At 41.8% G+C, this 14131-nt stretch overlaps 1 protein-coding gene across 2 annotated transcripts in view; it reads right to left on the bottom strand.

Moving 5' to 3' along the window:
* Window positions 1-14131, bottom strand: part of ANO1 (anoctamin 1) — an 80814-nt gene that overhangs the window by 28325 nt on the left and 38358 nt on the right. For both annotated transcript variants that reach the window (XM_082317245.1, XM_082317246.1), the window contains exons 3-10: window positions 13692-14018; window positions 11330-11428; window positions 9605-9756; window positions 8233-8287; window positions 5343-5394; window positions 2594-2659; window positions 2041-2096; window positions 456-497 (exon numbers count right to left, since the gene is read on the bottom strand). In XM_082317245.1, the coding sequence (XP_082173371.1) occupies window positions 456-497; window positions 2041-2096; window positions 2594-2659; window positions 5343-5394; window positions 8233-8287; window positions 9605-9756; window positions 11330-11428; window positions 13692-14018 (849 nt within the window). The remainder of the gene's footprint in view (window positions 1-455; window positions 498-2040; window positions 2097-2593; window positions 2660-5342; window positions 5395-8232; window positions 8288-9604; window positions 9757-11329; window positions 11429-13691; window positions 14019-14131) is intronic.

Here is a 14131-nt window from a genome sequence, read left to right as displayed (position 1 = left end):
TCCCCCCCCCCCCCCGCCCAGTTCTGATCCTCACGCTCCAGATCAGCAGCACGTGAATTCAGCAGAGGCTGCAGTGCCGAGACCGGAGCTCGCCGTGGAGCGAAGCAGGATTTATGTCAGATACGGAGACCAGAATATGACTGAGCAGATTCTCATCAGAGCTGGCCTGAAATTACATATTCTGAACTTCAGGAGAAGTTACGCATAAATGCTGTCAATACTCTTACCAACATGGCAAGAAACGTATCATTATCGAGCTTGGTAATTTATACATATCCATACCACATTTGGGCAAATTTAAACACTGGAAAGTACTTCTGTACTTCCACTGCTTGGCATTTAGTGCCTTTTTGCGGTGTTTTCTGTGAAATCTTGGCAAACATCCAGATTCCAACAGGTGACTCTTCAGGCTGGGACTCTTGCAAGTATATTAAACCCCCTTTATATCAACTTACTTTTCTGTCATTAGGTTCAACGTTTTCACCTTCATAGTCACCCTTTAAAAAAAGAAAATCTGCGTCATTCAGTGAGTCGCGCCCAGAGCTGCTATGCATCTTGCATACCCATGTATCCCACTCACTTAATGCATCAAAAACAGAAAAAGCAATCTGTAAAATAATGCAGTATTTTAGGAGTTCATTTGTCATAGCACACTTTGTCTTCTGTCGTCAGGCACATTAAGAAAGAGTAATAATGTCTGTCACTGGGGAAAAAGGAATGAATAAGTGATAAAGGTGGCCTAAAAATGTCAAGGGAAAGGATGCGGTATTGCCACAGTATTTGGGGTTCAGCTCAGTCCACTTGAAAGAGAAGAGACCAGCTGAGAGAGCTGATCCCTATCCAGACTCTCCAAACACTCAGGGCTGATTAGATTTGAGGTTTTAATTTGGAGTTATTTTTAAATACGATAAAGGAGTAAACTAAGACAATAAATAACTTACATACAAGACTATCAGTAGCTGTCTAAAGATGTGAGACAAGTACATGCAGAGAAGTTTATTTAATCTTTCTGGATTTCTAAGCGATATTGCTGTAGTTTAAGAGTGCCTGACATTTATGATAAATATCAGGCAGATAAAGAGGCTGTTCTGGTCTCAGTTACATGGAGATAAAGCACTTGCGGTCCCATGTAAAACCAGTGTGAGTGAGGGGAGCAGAAAACTAGGAAGACACGCTTCATCTTCACATCCCACGCTGGAAAACCAGCACGAGGCTCGACAGCCTTGTATGTTCACACAGCCAGCACATCGTGAGCAGCACGACTGCCACGTCCCCTTGACATCTGTCAAGCCTTTCTGTTAGGGTCTAGCTAAGAGAGTGTGTTTGTCAGTTCTAGTCGTACCCTGAACCCCTCAGTAAAGACGTCATCAGCATCCAACTGCTGTGCACCTCTGGCAGGATGGGGATCCCCAGCTCGGCTGTGAGTGCCACCAAATTCCCTACCTCCCTCTAATCCTCTCAGTGAACACTGTAGTCAAACACACTCTTGACATCTTACTGAACTGCTCAAAAGCAGATTTCTCCAGTAAGAAGGTCTGCAGTCACATCCAGTCCCATAAAATACCTCACTTGAAATTCTTGCTTATGGTTTTCCCTCTAGTGGCAATCAATCGCTTGGACACACAGCCACTGACATCTCTGTACTTGCAAGGGGGGTGCCAGGGGGATGTGGATGAGGGACCTACCCACTTGGTACCCCAGGAATAACTATGTTTCCTAGCACCGATGCCAGGGACCTCGGGAGCAGAAGGTCAGAAAGTAACAGAAGCATTTTGTTTGCTAAGCCACCAAAACAACTCTTCTAATGTTACGTTCAAATGTCACTCATGGTCATCAAACGTAGAACAGAGGTGGGAAATTCATTAAAAGCGAGCAGAGTGATGGAAACCACCTGCAGAAGTTACTGCAATCATGATACAAGTGAGCAGGGAGTCAGGATCCGAACACTTGTGTTTGGGATGATGCCATTAATACGTAACACGTTAAGGATTTCTTGGTGTCAGAGAGTAGACATGTAAAATATATTCCGAGATCACTTACATCATGCAAAGGATATGCAGCACTGTAAACTCCATTGGCAAGCAGACTGGTGATCCCTTGAAAAATAAAGACATAATAGTTATTTACAATTTCGAGGTTAGACAGGCTCACTTTATCATCCTTCCTGGAGATTTCCCTCAAAATAACAGTCATTTGGTCAGATAATGATTTTTCTGCCATCTCATTCCTTTCCATGTAGTTTCATTTTTAATCATATAGGTTATTAAACATGACTCATTTTATGAAATGGGAAACTGCAGAGAGCAAGAGGAAGTCATATATATTTGAGAATCAAGAATTAGAAGCCAATGACTTGAAATTAGTCATTAAAATAAATTACATTTTCTGAAAAGTCAGTTTGATTTAAGGGCAAGCCTGCAGATTTGAAAGTGTGTAGCAGAAGGCTCGATCACAAGAAGAATATGGCTGGAATTGATGGCATACGGGAACACGCATACGCACGCATCATCCACACAAAGTTTGAATTTAGATTTCAGATTGATTAGAGAAATTGTAGGGAAAGCCTTTGCGAAGACCTTGGCGGAATACTTACCATATTTACCACATTTTCGTCTTTTATTTAAAAGGGTAGTGTCCTTCTTTCTTCCCTCTCCTTTCCCTGTTTACACATCCGTTTATTAGTGACATGCATGAGGCTGAAAGCAATTAATGCTTCATCTATATCATGTATGCGGCATACGGGACTTTGAGGAGTCCTGCCTTCCCAAGTGGGGTATCGCTCCTTAACTTGGGGCCAGAGCACGGGTCGGGGGGGAGAAGTTAACGTGCAAGTCTGGAGGAGCACAACAGCGAGGGGCTCTTCGACACTGCAGCTCGCTGCACCGTTCCCAAAGGTCACTCGGCTGGACCTGAACCTCTGAGGGCTTTAGCACATTACTTCTCCAATGTTCTTGCTGCAGCTGCTGGCATTAATATAGCTACTTCCAATTACGGAGTATTACCCGCGTCTGAAGGTGTCGTGTAATCCACGAAGATACATTTGGGGATTCAATGAACCAGTCTTGGGTGCTGAATCAGAGCTAAGTCAAGTATTTGTTTTTGTGCAAAGCTAAGCTGACTAATGCCAATTAAAAAAAAAAAAAAAAAAAAAAAGAAACCTGGCCACTGGCATGGTGGAGGATTTAAAAGGACTTAGAATAAGAAAAGAAAAATTATGTGCTACAGTGTGCTCCGTGTCAGCCATCTAGTTCATTGCTAAGAAAAGAGTGTGGGGCTGGATTTGAAGGAACAGCAACTCTGAACCAGGAAACAGCTGACTGTAGGTTCACCGAGACATTTTTGATTGTTCTTGAGAATTTTTCAAGTTCATTAACATTTCTGAGATACTAATCACCTGCTGGAGGAACTGCTCCAGGAGTGCTCAGTACCCTGCAGTATCAGTAATTTTCAAAGTCCTATTTAAGATTGTACGGTACGATGAATTGTCTGCAAATGTTTCCATGCTTCTGGCAGAAACAACTAGTGAGCAGATAAATTATTTTTCTAGGGCTGTGCGACCGACCAAAGAGCTACGTAGTACCCTTCTACATATCAGTATTTAACAATGAAGACAGATTCACATTTCCACAAATCTGCAGAATAAATAACAAAGACTGCAGTGTTCACTGGGCGGCCGCCTTTTTCCTGCTGGGCAGAAACGTTCAGCATTATCTGTGTTTGCTCAAATCTGTTTGCAACCTCTGCTGGGTTGTAACCCAGCATTCCAGCGCTGGAACACAAAGGACCCGATTGAGTTATGCTGTGTACACCCATGGACAGGCTGGCCTAATGACATTTTTATTAGGTATACTGTGTGACCTTGCCAGTCTCAGGTAGAAGAACGTTCCAAGAATCCTAACACTTTACTTCCCTTTAGCCTCTGCGCTATTCAACTCTAATGTGTTTCCTATTTCTGGACCAAAAAAATAAAAAAGAAAGAAAAAAAAAATAAAAAATCAAGTGAGTAACCAACTCCAAGGCAAGAATTCAAACTGAGCTGTATGACCTTCCCCTTTCAAGAGTGCCAATGTAACTTTCAACGAAAATGATCCAGCACCGGACTCGAAAAGGGTCCTGAAAGTCACAGATTAATTTAATTTCCCATGCTACAGGGAAGCAGTACTTCTGTTAATACTGGCTGAACACCAAAATTTAGTGTATATAAGGACTCAACAATTGTACATTGTACGGTGTTACTTCAACAGAAAAGTCAAAGCATGGAAATAATTTCTGGCATACTTATTCTTCTATTATTTGATGTATTTCTAAGCAGCTGATGGGTCAATATTGAACAGAACTACCTGTAATTCAAGTTCCCTTTGTTTTATTTAACTGCTTGTAGGCAAATAAATGCTATAACAGATTCCAACAGTTATCAAACATTTTCTCCCATGTTCATGCACTTTTCTCATACTAATTTGTTTCTGTTGCTTGTCTGTTAAGAAGCTTGGATATGAGAGAATTCAGCTTTATATAATTTGGTTTACCATTAACTATTTGTTAATTTTGGTCCCACAGTCAAATATACACCTATATATCACTATACATATAAAATAAAGTATGTAACAGCTGAACGGGAAAAGCTGCCAACAAATCTTTAAGGTGACCTGATTTGCAATTCATGTTTACCTGTATTATGAATTTAGTTCTTAGAGCACAAGCCGTAAGGCTGAAATCCGAAAACTACTGGCCATGGCAGTACAAACTTTGCACCTGCTGACTTGCAACAACTGTTTTGAGGGCTAAGAGATGGGCCGGCTTTCAGCGCATGCCTTAGTCCTTGGCTGTTCCACTGGGTTAATCTCAGTTCCACTTAGGACAGTGTTTTGGGCAGTCATCAGTTAAGACCATTTCACTGAAGTCGTTGAAAGGCCATCCCACGATAAAAATGTGAGGTTACTACTTAAAAGGAATGGGCCAATCTGTAGACTTTCACTGCAGTTATTGAAATTCATGGTAATACCCTCATCCACTTCAGCGAGCGTAAAACTGAACTAGCGCAGAACACATATTATTCACTGGTTTATATCACATCCAGTCCTGCTGCAAAGGACCTAACTAACATCTGCAAGGGCTATATACTCACTTACCATTTAATTTAGAGTCAAATCTATAAATTCACATTTGAAAAAATTCCAAACAGTTGCATTAATTAAATTAAATTTCCAAATAAAACAATTATATCCACATACATCAAATTAGAGAGCAGGAGAAAAACCTGAACTCCACAGCCAGTTACAACTTGCAATTATTTTCAATACCTGAAAACGATATCGATCTTAAAGCTAAATAAAGTTCCTTACCCATGCTATATTTTGCTTTGGTACATGTCGTTCTTTTCAATATTTCATAAACCTATAGAAGTAAAATAAAAGAAAGGAAAGGGTTACTTAAGATACTGCCAGGCAAAAGCACAATCTTTTTTGTGTACAGCTCAAATATTGGCAAAACCAAGATGTCGATGAAGTCATCATTCTTTAATAAAAGTCCTGGTATTCAGGAGAGCAAGGCTTAAAGATTTCCATGCCGAGTTATCTGTACAAGAGAGAAAGGCTTAACTAAATAGCCAGCTATCAGGATAATTGATTGGGGAAACAGGGCTACGTTTATCCACTCGCACAACAGAAACGCTATTTTTGCTCATGTTAGACATCGATCAAAGATCAGAAGCCCTCTTCTACCCAGCCTAGGTGGTGTGCTGGGCCAGCTCCTCCCTCGCCTCCCATGGCGCGAGCTGGCTTCGCCCCACGGACTTCAGCAGAGCTTCAGCCTCGTAATGTGTACGCAGCACGCAGCCATTTATCAGAAACTGGACTAACACGGGCTGACCTTAAAATTTCTGAGCTTGCGTGACCTCCGTGGCAAAACAGATGTATTTATTTTACGATTTATTGCATTTATTGTCAAATAACCTTTGCACATCTCAGCAGGCCGCCCGAGCGGTCAAGCTTTTGCCCCGCGCCGCTCCAGTGCGGCAATGCTCTTAGGCAAGGCTGGCAGGGGAGCGGGCAGCAGAGGAAAACCATGGGCAAAAGCACCTGCTGCCCACTGCCTGCCTGGCTGGCGGGTCGCGGACCCGTTCCCCGGGGATGCTCGCTAATCCGCGTGCTAACTCGGACGCTGCTTGCTCAGTTCACGGAGGGAAGTGAGCAAGGGCATAGGAGGCAAGCCCCACAGCTCATCTGCCTGTTGTTGTCTTCTAACGCCAGTGAGTTAAAGGGCTGTCACAGAGAGATTTCCAGTTATACAATGTGATGGTTTTGTTTGGTTGTTTTTTGTTTTTTTTTTAAATAAGCAAAAGGTCTTTGGCTTAGTTTCTATTCACCAAAGATTCACAGGGAGTGACTAGATTCCTGTTCATTTTGCAGTAGGCGGAGGGGTCAATATTTGCACTGTGGTTTAAAAATACATATGAAAGAGGCAGGACAGAACTCTAAGAAACAAGAATACAAAGAGAAATGCATGCAGGATAAAATGATGATGGGACACATTCAATACGTCTTTTATTACCAGGTGATTTACAGGGATTTCAAACAAAGCAACATACTACGAGCATTATTGTTATATGCCCAGCGTTCCTTGAGTGGTTTAAAAAAAACCCATCCCTCCTCTTCCTCCCAGCCTCTGCTCCATTTTTCAGTTCGGCTTGCTCACCCTCTTGTCCTATGGTACCATTTCGTCTTGCTACCCTTCTCAGACAGCTTGTTGTCATGAATTTTAACTCATTTGCTCCCTTAAGTTTCTTGTACTTACAAGTTTTTTTTACTATATATCCATAAAAGAAAGTCTACAAACAAAAGCAATGCTTTTTCTCAATCTCAAATGAAACGTTTTATCGCAAATAAACCAATTCAGTGTTTGCCTTTTTCTTTTCCGTTTCTGTGCTGCTGCATCTGCCTTCCCTGGTCAAACTCACCTAGCCCTGATAACCTGCGCTCACATCGAATCAGTGCACTTCAGGCTACAGGGGAACTACATCATGGGGTCCACACACTGGAATTCCAAAGCAGGAAAGGGAAGCTGGATATCTAACACCCCTTATCACCGTAGCAATAAAAGACAGCTATAATTGCGATACACGCTCTGTTTGAAACCACTTAGCATCCAAAAGGCTAATGTTAAATATAAGATAAAAGCACGCTCACAGTCGCATTCCCACACACCGATTAGCAGCGGTGGAATGGGGCAAAGAGTCCACGTTATACTTTGAAAACTGTTGCAGCAAGTGCTGCCTGGCATGGTCCCTTCCAACTGCCCTGGATGTCACACGAGCTGTCCTTTCAGTTCCCCCTTCAGTGGCTCTAAAGGAGGCTACACCTTCTCCCCCACTCTATTTTCTGTTCTGTAAGTCACAAGGAAGCACTCAAATGTAGTTTGTGATATCGTAATTCCTGTATTAGGCTTCATTTCTGTAAGGGAACTGCAGAAGTTTAATTCCGAGAGGAAAAGTCCCATGCTAGCACTGAAGGAGCAGAGAGACCCTCCAACACGAAGGCAGTAATGGCTCAGCCCAGCCCCAGTGCTGTGTACGTGTACGTCACATTTGTTGGCGTAACAGAGGTGACCAGATGCATAAACAATCAGAACAAGATGCAATTTCCTCCCCTTGTTGCATTTGCTTCATGTAAACTTTAATGTTAAATAAAAATCATAAATAATGTTAAATAATGTTAAATAAAAATCATAAACCTCAACACTTTTAACACCATTCTAGAGAATTACCCCCCAAAACTGTAAATAATATTCCCTGTAAATACCTGGCTGTTTCATTGGAATTTGTCTTGGGAGATTTCCCAGCATTTTATAAAAAGAGCAATGTATAGTTACAAAAAGGTAAATGAGTCACAGGAGTGCGGGTAGCTGGTGGCAGAAGCAGCAGTAGAATCTAAATGTACTCCTTGCCGGTGATACATCTACTAAGAAACTATGCCCCAGATTAACTGTGAACTAGAAAGAAGATCCAAATGATTTTCCAAAAGGCAGCAACGTGTTAGCATCAAAGACTGTTCATTAAATAAGCTAAAGCTGGAAATGTTTTATTTATAATTTCAATAACTGATGTCACAGGCGATCCCTGGCATTTGGTTAAGAAAGGCAAACTTGCAACAGGCCTTGTACTAAAGCTGGCAAAGGGGCCATTAACACCGCGACTAAGGCACTATCCACCATAAATTATTTATATACAGTACTTACTATAGTGCTTCTTGTTTTGCTGTCAAAGAAGGAATCTCTGTCAGACAAATCAAATCTGTTAAAAGATTAGAAGGAAGCCCATTAGGTTAAAAAAAAAGCCAGTAATTTCCTGCTCTTGTTGACCCCTTCAATATTTTCATTTCTCCTGGGGATCTCTCGTAGCTAACATTAAAGAATAGCTTGTAGAAAGCTCGTTAAAGAGAAAGTCCATCCCAACTCTCATATTTTAAAGAGGCTGCTTCTGTGTTTCACTGGTTTTATATATTTATAGGTTTTTCTGCACAGAAGAGACTGTTGATGCTCATTTAAGTTGAATTCCCGACCACTGCTGGCCTTGAGTTTCTCCTAATAATCTTTACATTTTGTCTGTACCTTAAACCTTGTGAGGCCACTCTTGCCTCCCTTATTCAGCAAAGACACAGGTTGGTCTCACTGAAAAAAACTACCACTGCAAACAGCATAAGGCACATCCACGCCTAAGCCAAGGAGCATCTTTGGGGCTTTCTCTGAGCCACCAGGCTCAACTGCTGTAGGAACATCCTACATGCAAATAAATACATAAATGCATTTCCTGCAAGTCCAAGAACACTTCAAACGTCACATACATTGACTGGCCCAACTAACACACACAACTCCATCAGTGTTCTGCATCCCTTGATTAAAAACGAAAACCCCTGTATGTACAGTGAAGAAATCCTGCCCTAGGACTGTTATTTGTTCCAGCTGGCACATACAGAAACACAGCCTTCAAAGCTTCTCCTCTGGGATGCCGGCCAAGGAAGAGCAGCAGCAAAGCGATCCAGGGCAGTCAAAACTTTGGCTGGGCCCCACCTTATGATTTTTTTCCTACACCCACGTTTACAGCTCTTCTTACTGATCTGAAATCAATGGCAAAGCTATCACAGAATGCTTCATAGCATTTCCAAAGTCGAGCCCTGGTTGGCAGTACATGTGTGAGCTGCCCACACCAGATGAATGAAATTATTCTGAAATTTATCAACCCACATCTCTGGCTACGAATTTTACTGAGCATTTTATTTTACATGGAAAAAAGACTATTGTAAACCACATTATAAATCTTGTTCGGCAGTCTAACAGTTGATGCATATAGTTACATAGATACGCATTATATACCACAACAGCAGCACAGAGATTTCACAGAGGGGCTCTACAAAGCTTCGCTCCTCAACAGTGAGTCAAAAAAAAAAAAAAAAAAAAAAAAAGTAAATTTACTGCAAAACGGAAATATTCTTTACACTAATCACTAAGAAAGAGTTGGCGTTCATTTTCCCTTTCACCTTTTGGTGCCTTAGCTGCTATCAGGAAGGCTGGAGCCTGTTGACATGAACATTTACGGAAAGCTTTCACTTACAGGTGCTGTTTCTCTCTGGAGAAGGGGTAGGAGAGGCGCTTCACCGTCTGAGGTTTGTGTTCTGCTACTTTTGGCTGGATGGGCTCTGTTATTTTTTGAATTACAGAATTAATCTTTTTCAGAAGACCATGGGTCTGATTGATCTGATACATCTGAGTGGGCAAAGAGAAAAACAGTAAAAGCTTATTGCTTTTTGGTTATCCATAAGAGAGAGCGAACTGTAAGGAATAAACCATCAATGAAGTAAATACATCAGAATATATTATCGAGGAATATAGCTTACCTTCTTGAAAACATTCAGAAACACACAGATGGACAGGAAAGTCAAACCAAGGCAAGCAGAGGAAGCCTATCGCTTCTCCTCTGAGCCAAAGCACGGCCTGTGTTTGATTCCAAATCAAATTATCAAATGTTTTATAATCAGGCTGGGGTGTTCAGTGGAGATATACTCGGCACTGGCCCGTGAGACACCCGCTCCTCTGGCATTTACTATTTTCTCGGTGCAATGGGACAAAGAAAAGCAGGAGCTACGGAGCCCTTGTGCAAAACAACAGAAGTGGTCTCCTCTCCCAGGGGGCTTTCCCGGGAATATTGTGCAGGTTTCAGGAGTTTCCCCTCTTCCATATAAAGGAACCAAAATATCCTGAATTGTCTATTGCTGTTCTGTAGCACTAAAAGCGGGAATTGTGTTAGCAAGTCACAAAAGAGCTTCCCTCTCTGAGCCCCAAAAACGATGTGCCGATCCAGGGCAGGGCTCCCACTGCAAGATGCTTGGCTGCAAATAGGGCTTTAGGGGTCTGAGGGTGTTCTCAGGCACATCGCTTCTCCCGGGCAATGCCTGCAGGCTTAGGTGGCCTCTTTCACACAAAAAAAAGCCCCACAAAATGCCCACCCTGACTTTTCTTTTGTGGGAATGAAGCTTTAACCGCAGGATCACAACACGCTTTTTTTAATCTAATTGTGCTTCTGATTAAAATGGGTGGCAAGTGAGGCAATAATGGGGATTAATATGAAATCCAAACTAAAAGTGTGGTTTTAGCGTTGTAATAAATGACGCTGGGCTTTGAGACTGTCTCTGGCTCCATTATAGACTTCCCTCTGCAGTCTGGGACATGCACTTAGTATGTGTTTAAATATTAATCCATCTCTAAGCTATGCTCACTGAACAGGTAGCTATCTATCACAGATGATTTAGAATTGATGAAAATATACTGTCATTTCTTTAATGATATTTCAAATATTCTGAAAGGTAATTTATTTTGTGGTAGAGTAGTCCCAACTCCTGCAAAAATGACTAACGATGTACACGAAGAGTCACTAAACCCAGTGAGACTACTGCACGCGAATTGTTACTCTTATGTTCTTTTTTAGCTGTCTAGCATGCCGGGTGAGAAAAAAACCTCCAAAATGCACACATAGATTTCATCATCAATTGCAACCTCTTCTTTTAAAACATGCTGAGAGGATGAGGCATTGTGTGAAATCACTCGCATCGCGTACACATAGCGGTAGCGGCTGGGAATTCTTGATTTCCATTCCTCCTTCCACTTATTCTTTCTGCTGTCCCAAGCAAGCAAGCAAGTTTGTGGCTCTCGTTTTTCTGTACAGATTAGTTAACTATTTTAAAAATGCTTGTGGGAGGAAAAGTCTACATTGTAAGGTGCTCAGAGATGAGCATACGTTTGAACTATGCCTTCCAGAGGAAAAGAGAAAATCAGGACTCACCTTTTTTGTGGGCATCTTGAGCTTAAGAAATTCTGCCTCTCGACACAATACATTCCACGGTGCGTGTATTTTTACAAATCCAACTCCATGGATTTTAGTCTTAAAAAAAGGCAAGAGAAAAGGTTACTGATGAGAGGAAATTAAGTATTTTCCCCCTTGTGTTTCATACGTATTTAAGGAACAGTCTATTACTGCCAACACACTAAATCTCATTTGAGACAGCTAGTTTCTAACAACAGGACAATCGCTGAACACCTCTCTGTGCTGAGCTGCTACAAAATGTGACTCAAAAATGCTATTGTCTTCCAGAACAATTACCACAAGGTTAAACAGATAAAAATTGTTTGGGAAATAAAAGCTAATAACTATGGACACAAACACAGACTAAGCCAGTTAAATTTGAAGCATAGGCACCCAGCCAAATGATATGATTTCGTGAGTGCGTTGTAATTAATGGAGCTGAGAGAGTCCCTGCTGCCTCCTAGGAGCTGCTCAGTATCTCAAAGGACCAGAACTGCGGTAAGAAAGAAGCAGCCTCAGACACAGATGTGAGTATCTGCATTAAAACACTACGCATTTTAATGAGGAAAACTGCTAGGAAGAATTCAACAAAACAAAAGGGGAAAAAAACCACAAGTGTTAATGGTAATATGCTTGCATCCCTCTAGTTCTCTGAGCTCTGTTCTAGATGGCTGGACATGGGGGTTTGCTTCTGGCACTCCCACATACACCCGTATTTACTCCACGGGAGTAATCATTTCAAAGCCATGGGACAAATGATATCAAACTAGCAGGCATTCAGCAAACAGAACAGAAAGAAACTTTAATGAATCTTTCTAATCTTGCTGCTGTGTCAACTCAGGCAGTTATTATAATAACTAGCTTTCACGCAACTATATTCTGCACTGGCTTTCTAGAAATCAGTTACTCGGAGGACGTAAATAACTGCCAGCCTTCCCATAAGGCATGGCTTCCAAACCCCCTTTGAATTTACTTTATTGAAGAGAGTTTAAGTGACTTAGTAAACATCATCTGATTAAGAAACCTTTGCTCTTTTGCAATTAGTAAAGCCTCCAACGCAACTTCGTGGCATGCTTTTCAAGCCCAAGTGATTGCAGGTTTTTCCCCCTACACTAATGTGCTGGATATGGAAGCTGATGTAAATCCCTGCAGCTTGCTTTCATCTCTATACGTTCCTGATCTGGTTTGATATCTTGTACTGAAAGGACGGGGTTGTCTCTCTTTTACGGTGTCCTGGCTTGAACCCTGAGCCCTTCTGCATCATTTGAAATCATATTACATGTCATAGGTGGGGACCTCCCATCTTGCAAAGGATTTAAATATCTATGACTTGGCACAGGCAAGTTTCCAGTTCGCTACAACAACTTGCAGGTTTTACACAAAGCAAGGCTTATTTTCATCTGGGAGACGGAGAAGTGAAAGGCTTTTTTTGCATTATACTATGCAAAATATATATTTTATTTATATATATATATATATCATTATGTACATGCCTGTAATTTGTGAATAACAGGTGGCAGATTTTTTTTTAAACGCTGATCACAGGTCTAGATATTTAATCTCAACTTTTAGATCCTGTAAATAAAACCAGTAGAAATGTTTACCCTTTCTCACAGGAGTTTCAGGCATATTGGTTGGATCAGTTAATTGTAATAGCTTTCTTTGAACTTAATACGGCTGTGCCTGTTTCTACTAATCACACACTGGCAGTACTTCACACACATCATTTTTTATATAGTCTAATGGTCTTTTAATAGAATACGCTGTTTTCAGGGTACAGGTGAAAGGCGTTACAAGCTGTACTGTTCATGTCTAAGAATGGAAAGAGCAAACTGTAACACAGACCCACGCGCTCGAGCTAGAGCATGTACCAGAACCTCCCAAACAAATTTAATTCTCTTGAAGTCTATACTGAGGTATAAAAATGTCACTGTCTGTATCAGGTATTTTTCATCAGAACTGGAACTACCAGTGGATCCAAACCACAGCACACTGTAAACCCACCAAACTGGGATTAGTGTTCAGAGCAATTTAAGCCTCACTTCTAGATACGGCAACACATCAACAAGCTGTGTTGCAATAGTGGATGTGCCACGAGCCCTGGCCAAGAAAAGTAAGAAACTTCACCTCATTGGGGCATTAATAACACCACGGCCCATTCCTGTGAAGCGAATTAAATCAGTGGGCGAGGACGCCGCTGCCAGAACTGAAATCAAATTCTGGAAGAGTTGAGCTTGCGTAACCTTGATCAGAGCCAGGTTCACAGGAACGGTTCAGCATCTCCCAGGATTTGACCACCAGTTACCCTCCTTATCTTTAACCATTTGAAATGGGTCCTTACATCCTCATCGCGTTCCAGTTCCAGACCAGCCTCCACGAGGTTCCCTTCATACTCCTCCCTGCGAAACCTCTTGTCGTCTTCGTGGTAATCCACGTGAGGTTCGCTTTCCCCCATTTCCAGCTGCACTCCCTTCCCGGGAAGGGGCTGGTCCTGCTTGGTGCTTCGGGCACTTGAATCATTGTGATGAACTCTCCTGGTGAGTGTCTTCCCTGCTGAGGACTTCTTGTAATGATAAACTAGGATGTAGTCTACTTTTCTTTTGCCATCCCTGAAGTAGAGTCCATATTTGCAGTCAGCATCTGGATTTTTGGATAGGGAATTTAATAACTGGAAGCAGGGAATGGGGGTGTGGAGAGAAGGAGAGAGGAGAAGTATAATGAGTACACACACTAAGACGGACACCAGACAGACCATATCCTTGTATCAAGGACTCCTTGCCT

The sequence above is a fragment of the Platalea leucorodia genome, assembly GCF_965183815.1.
Source record: "Platalea leucorodia genome assembly, chromosome: 7".
Classification (NCBI taxonomy): Eukaryota; Metazoa; Chordata; class Aves; order Pelecaniformes; family Threskiornithidae; genus Platalea; species Platalea leucorodia.
The sequence above is the reverse complement of the archived record's forward strand: the minus strand, read 5'-3'. Positions and strand labels throughout refer to the sequence as shown.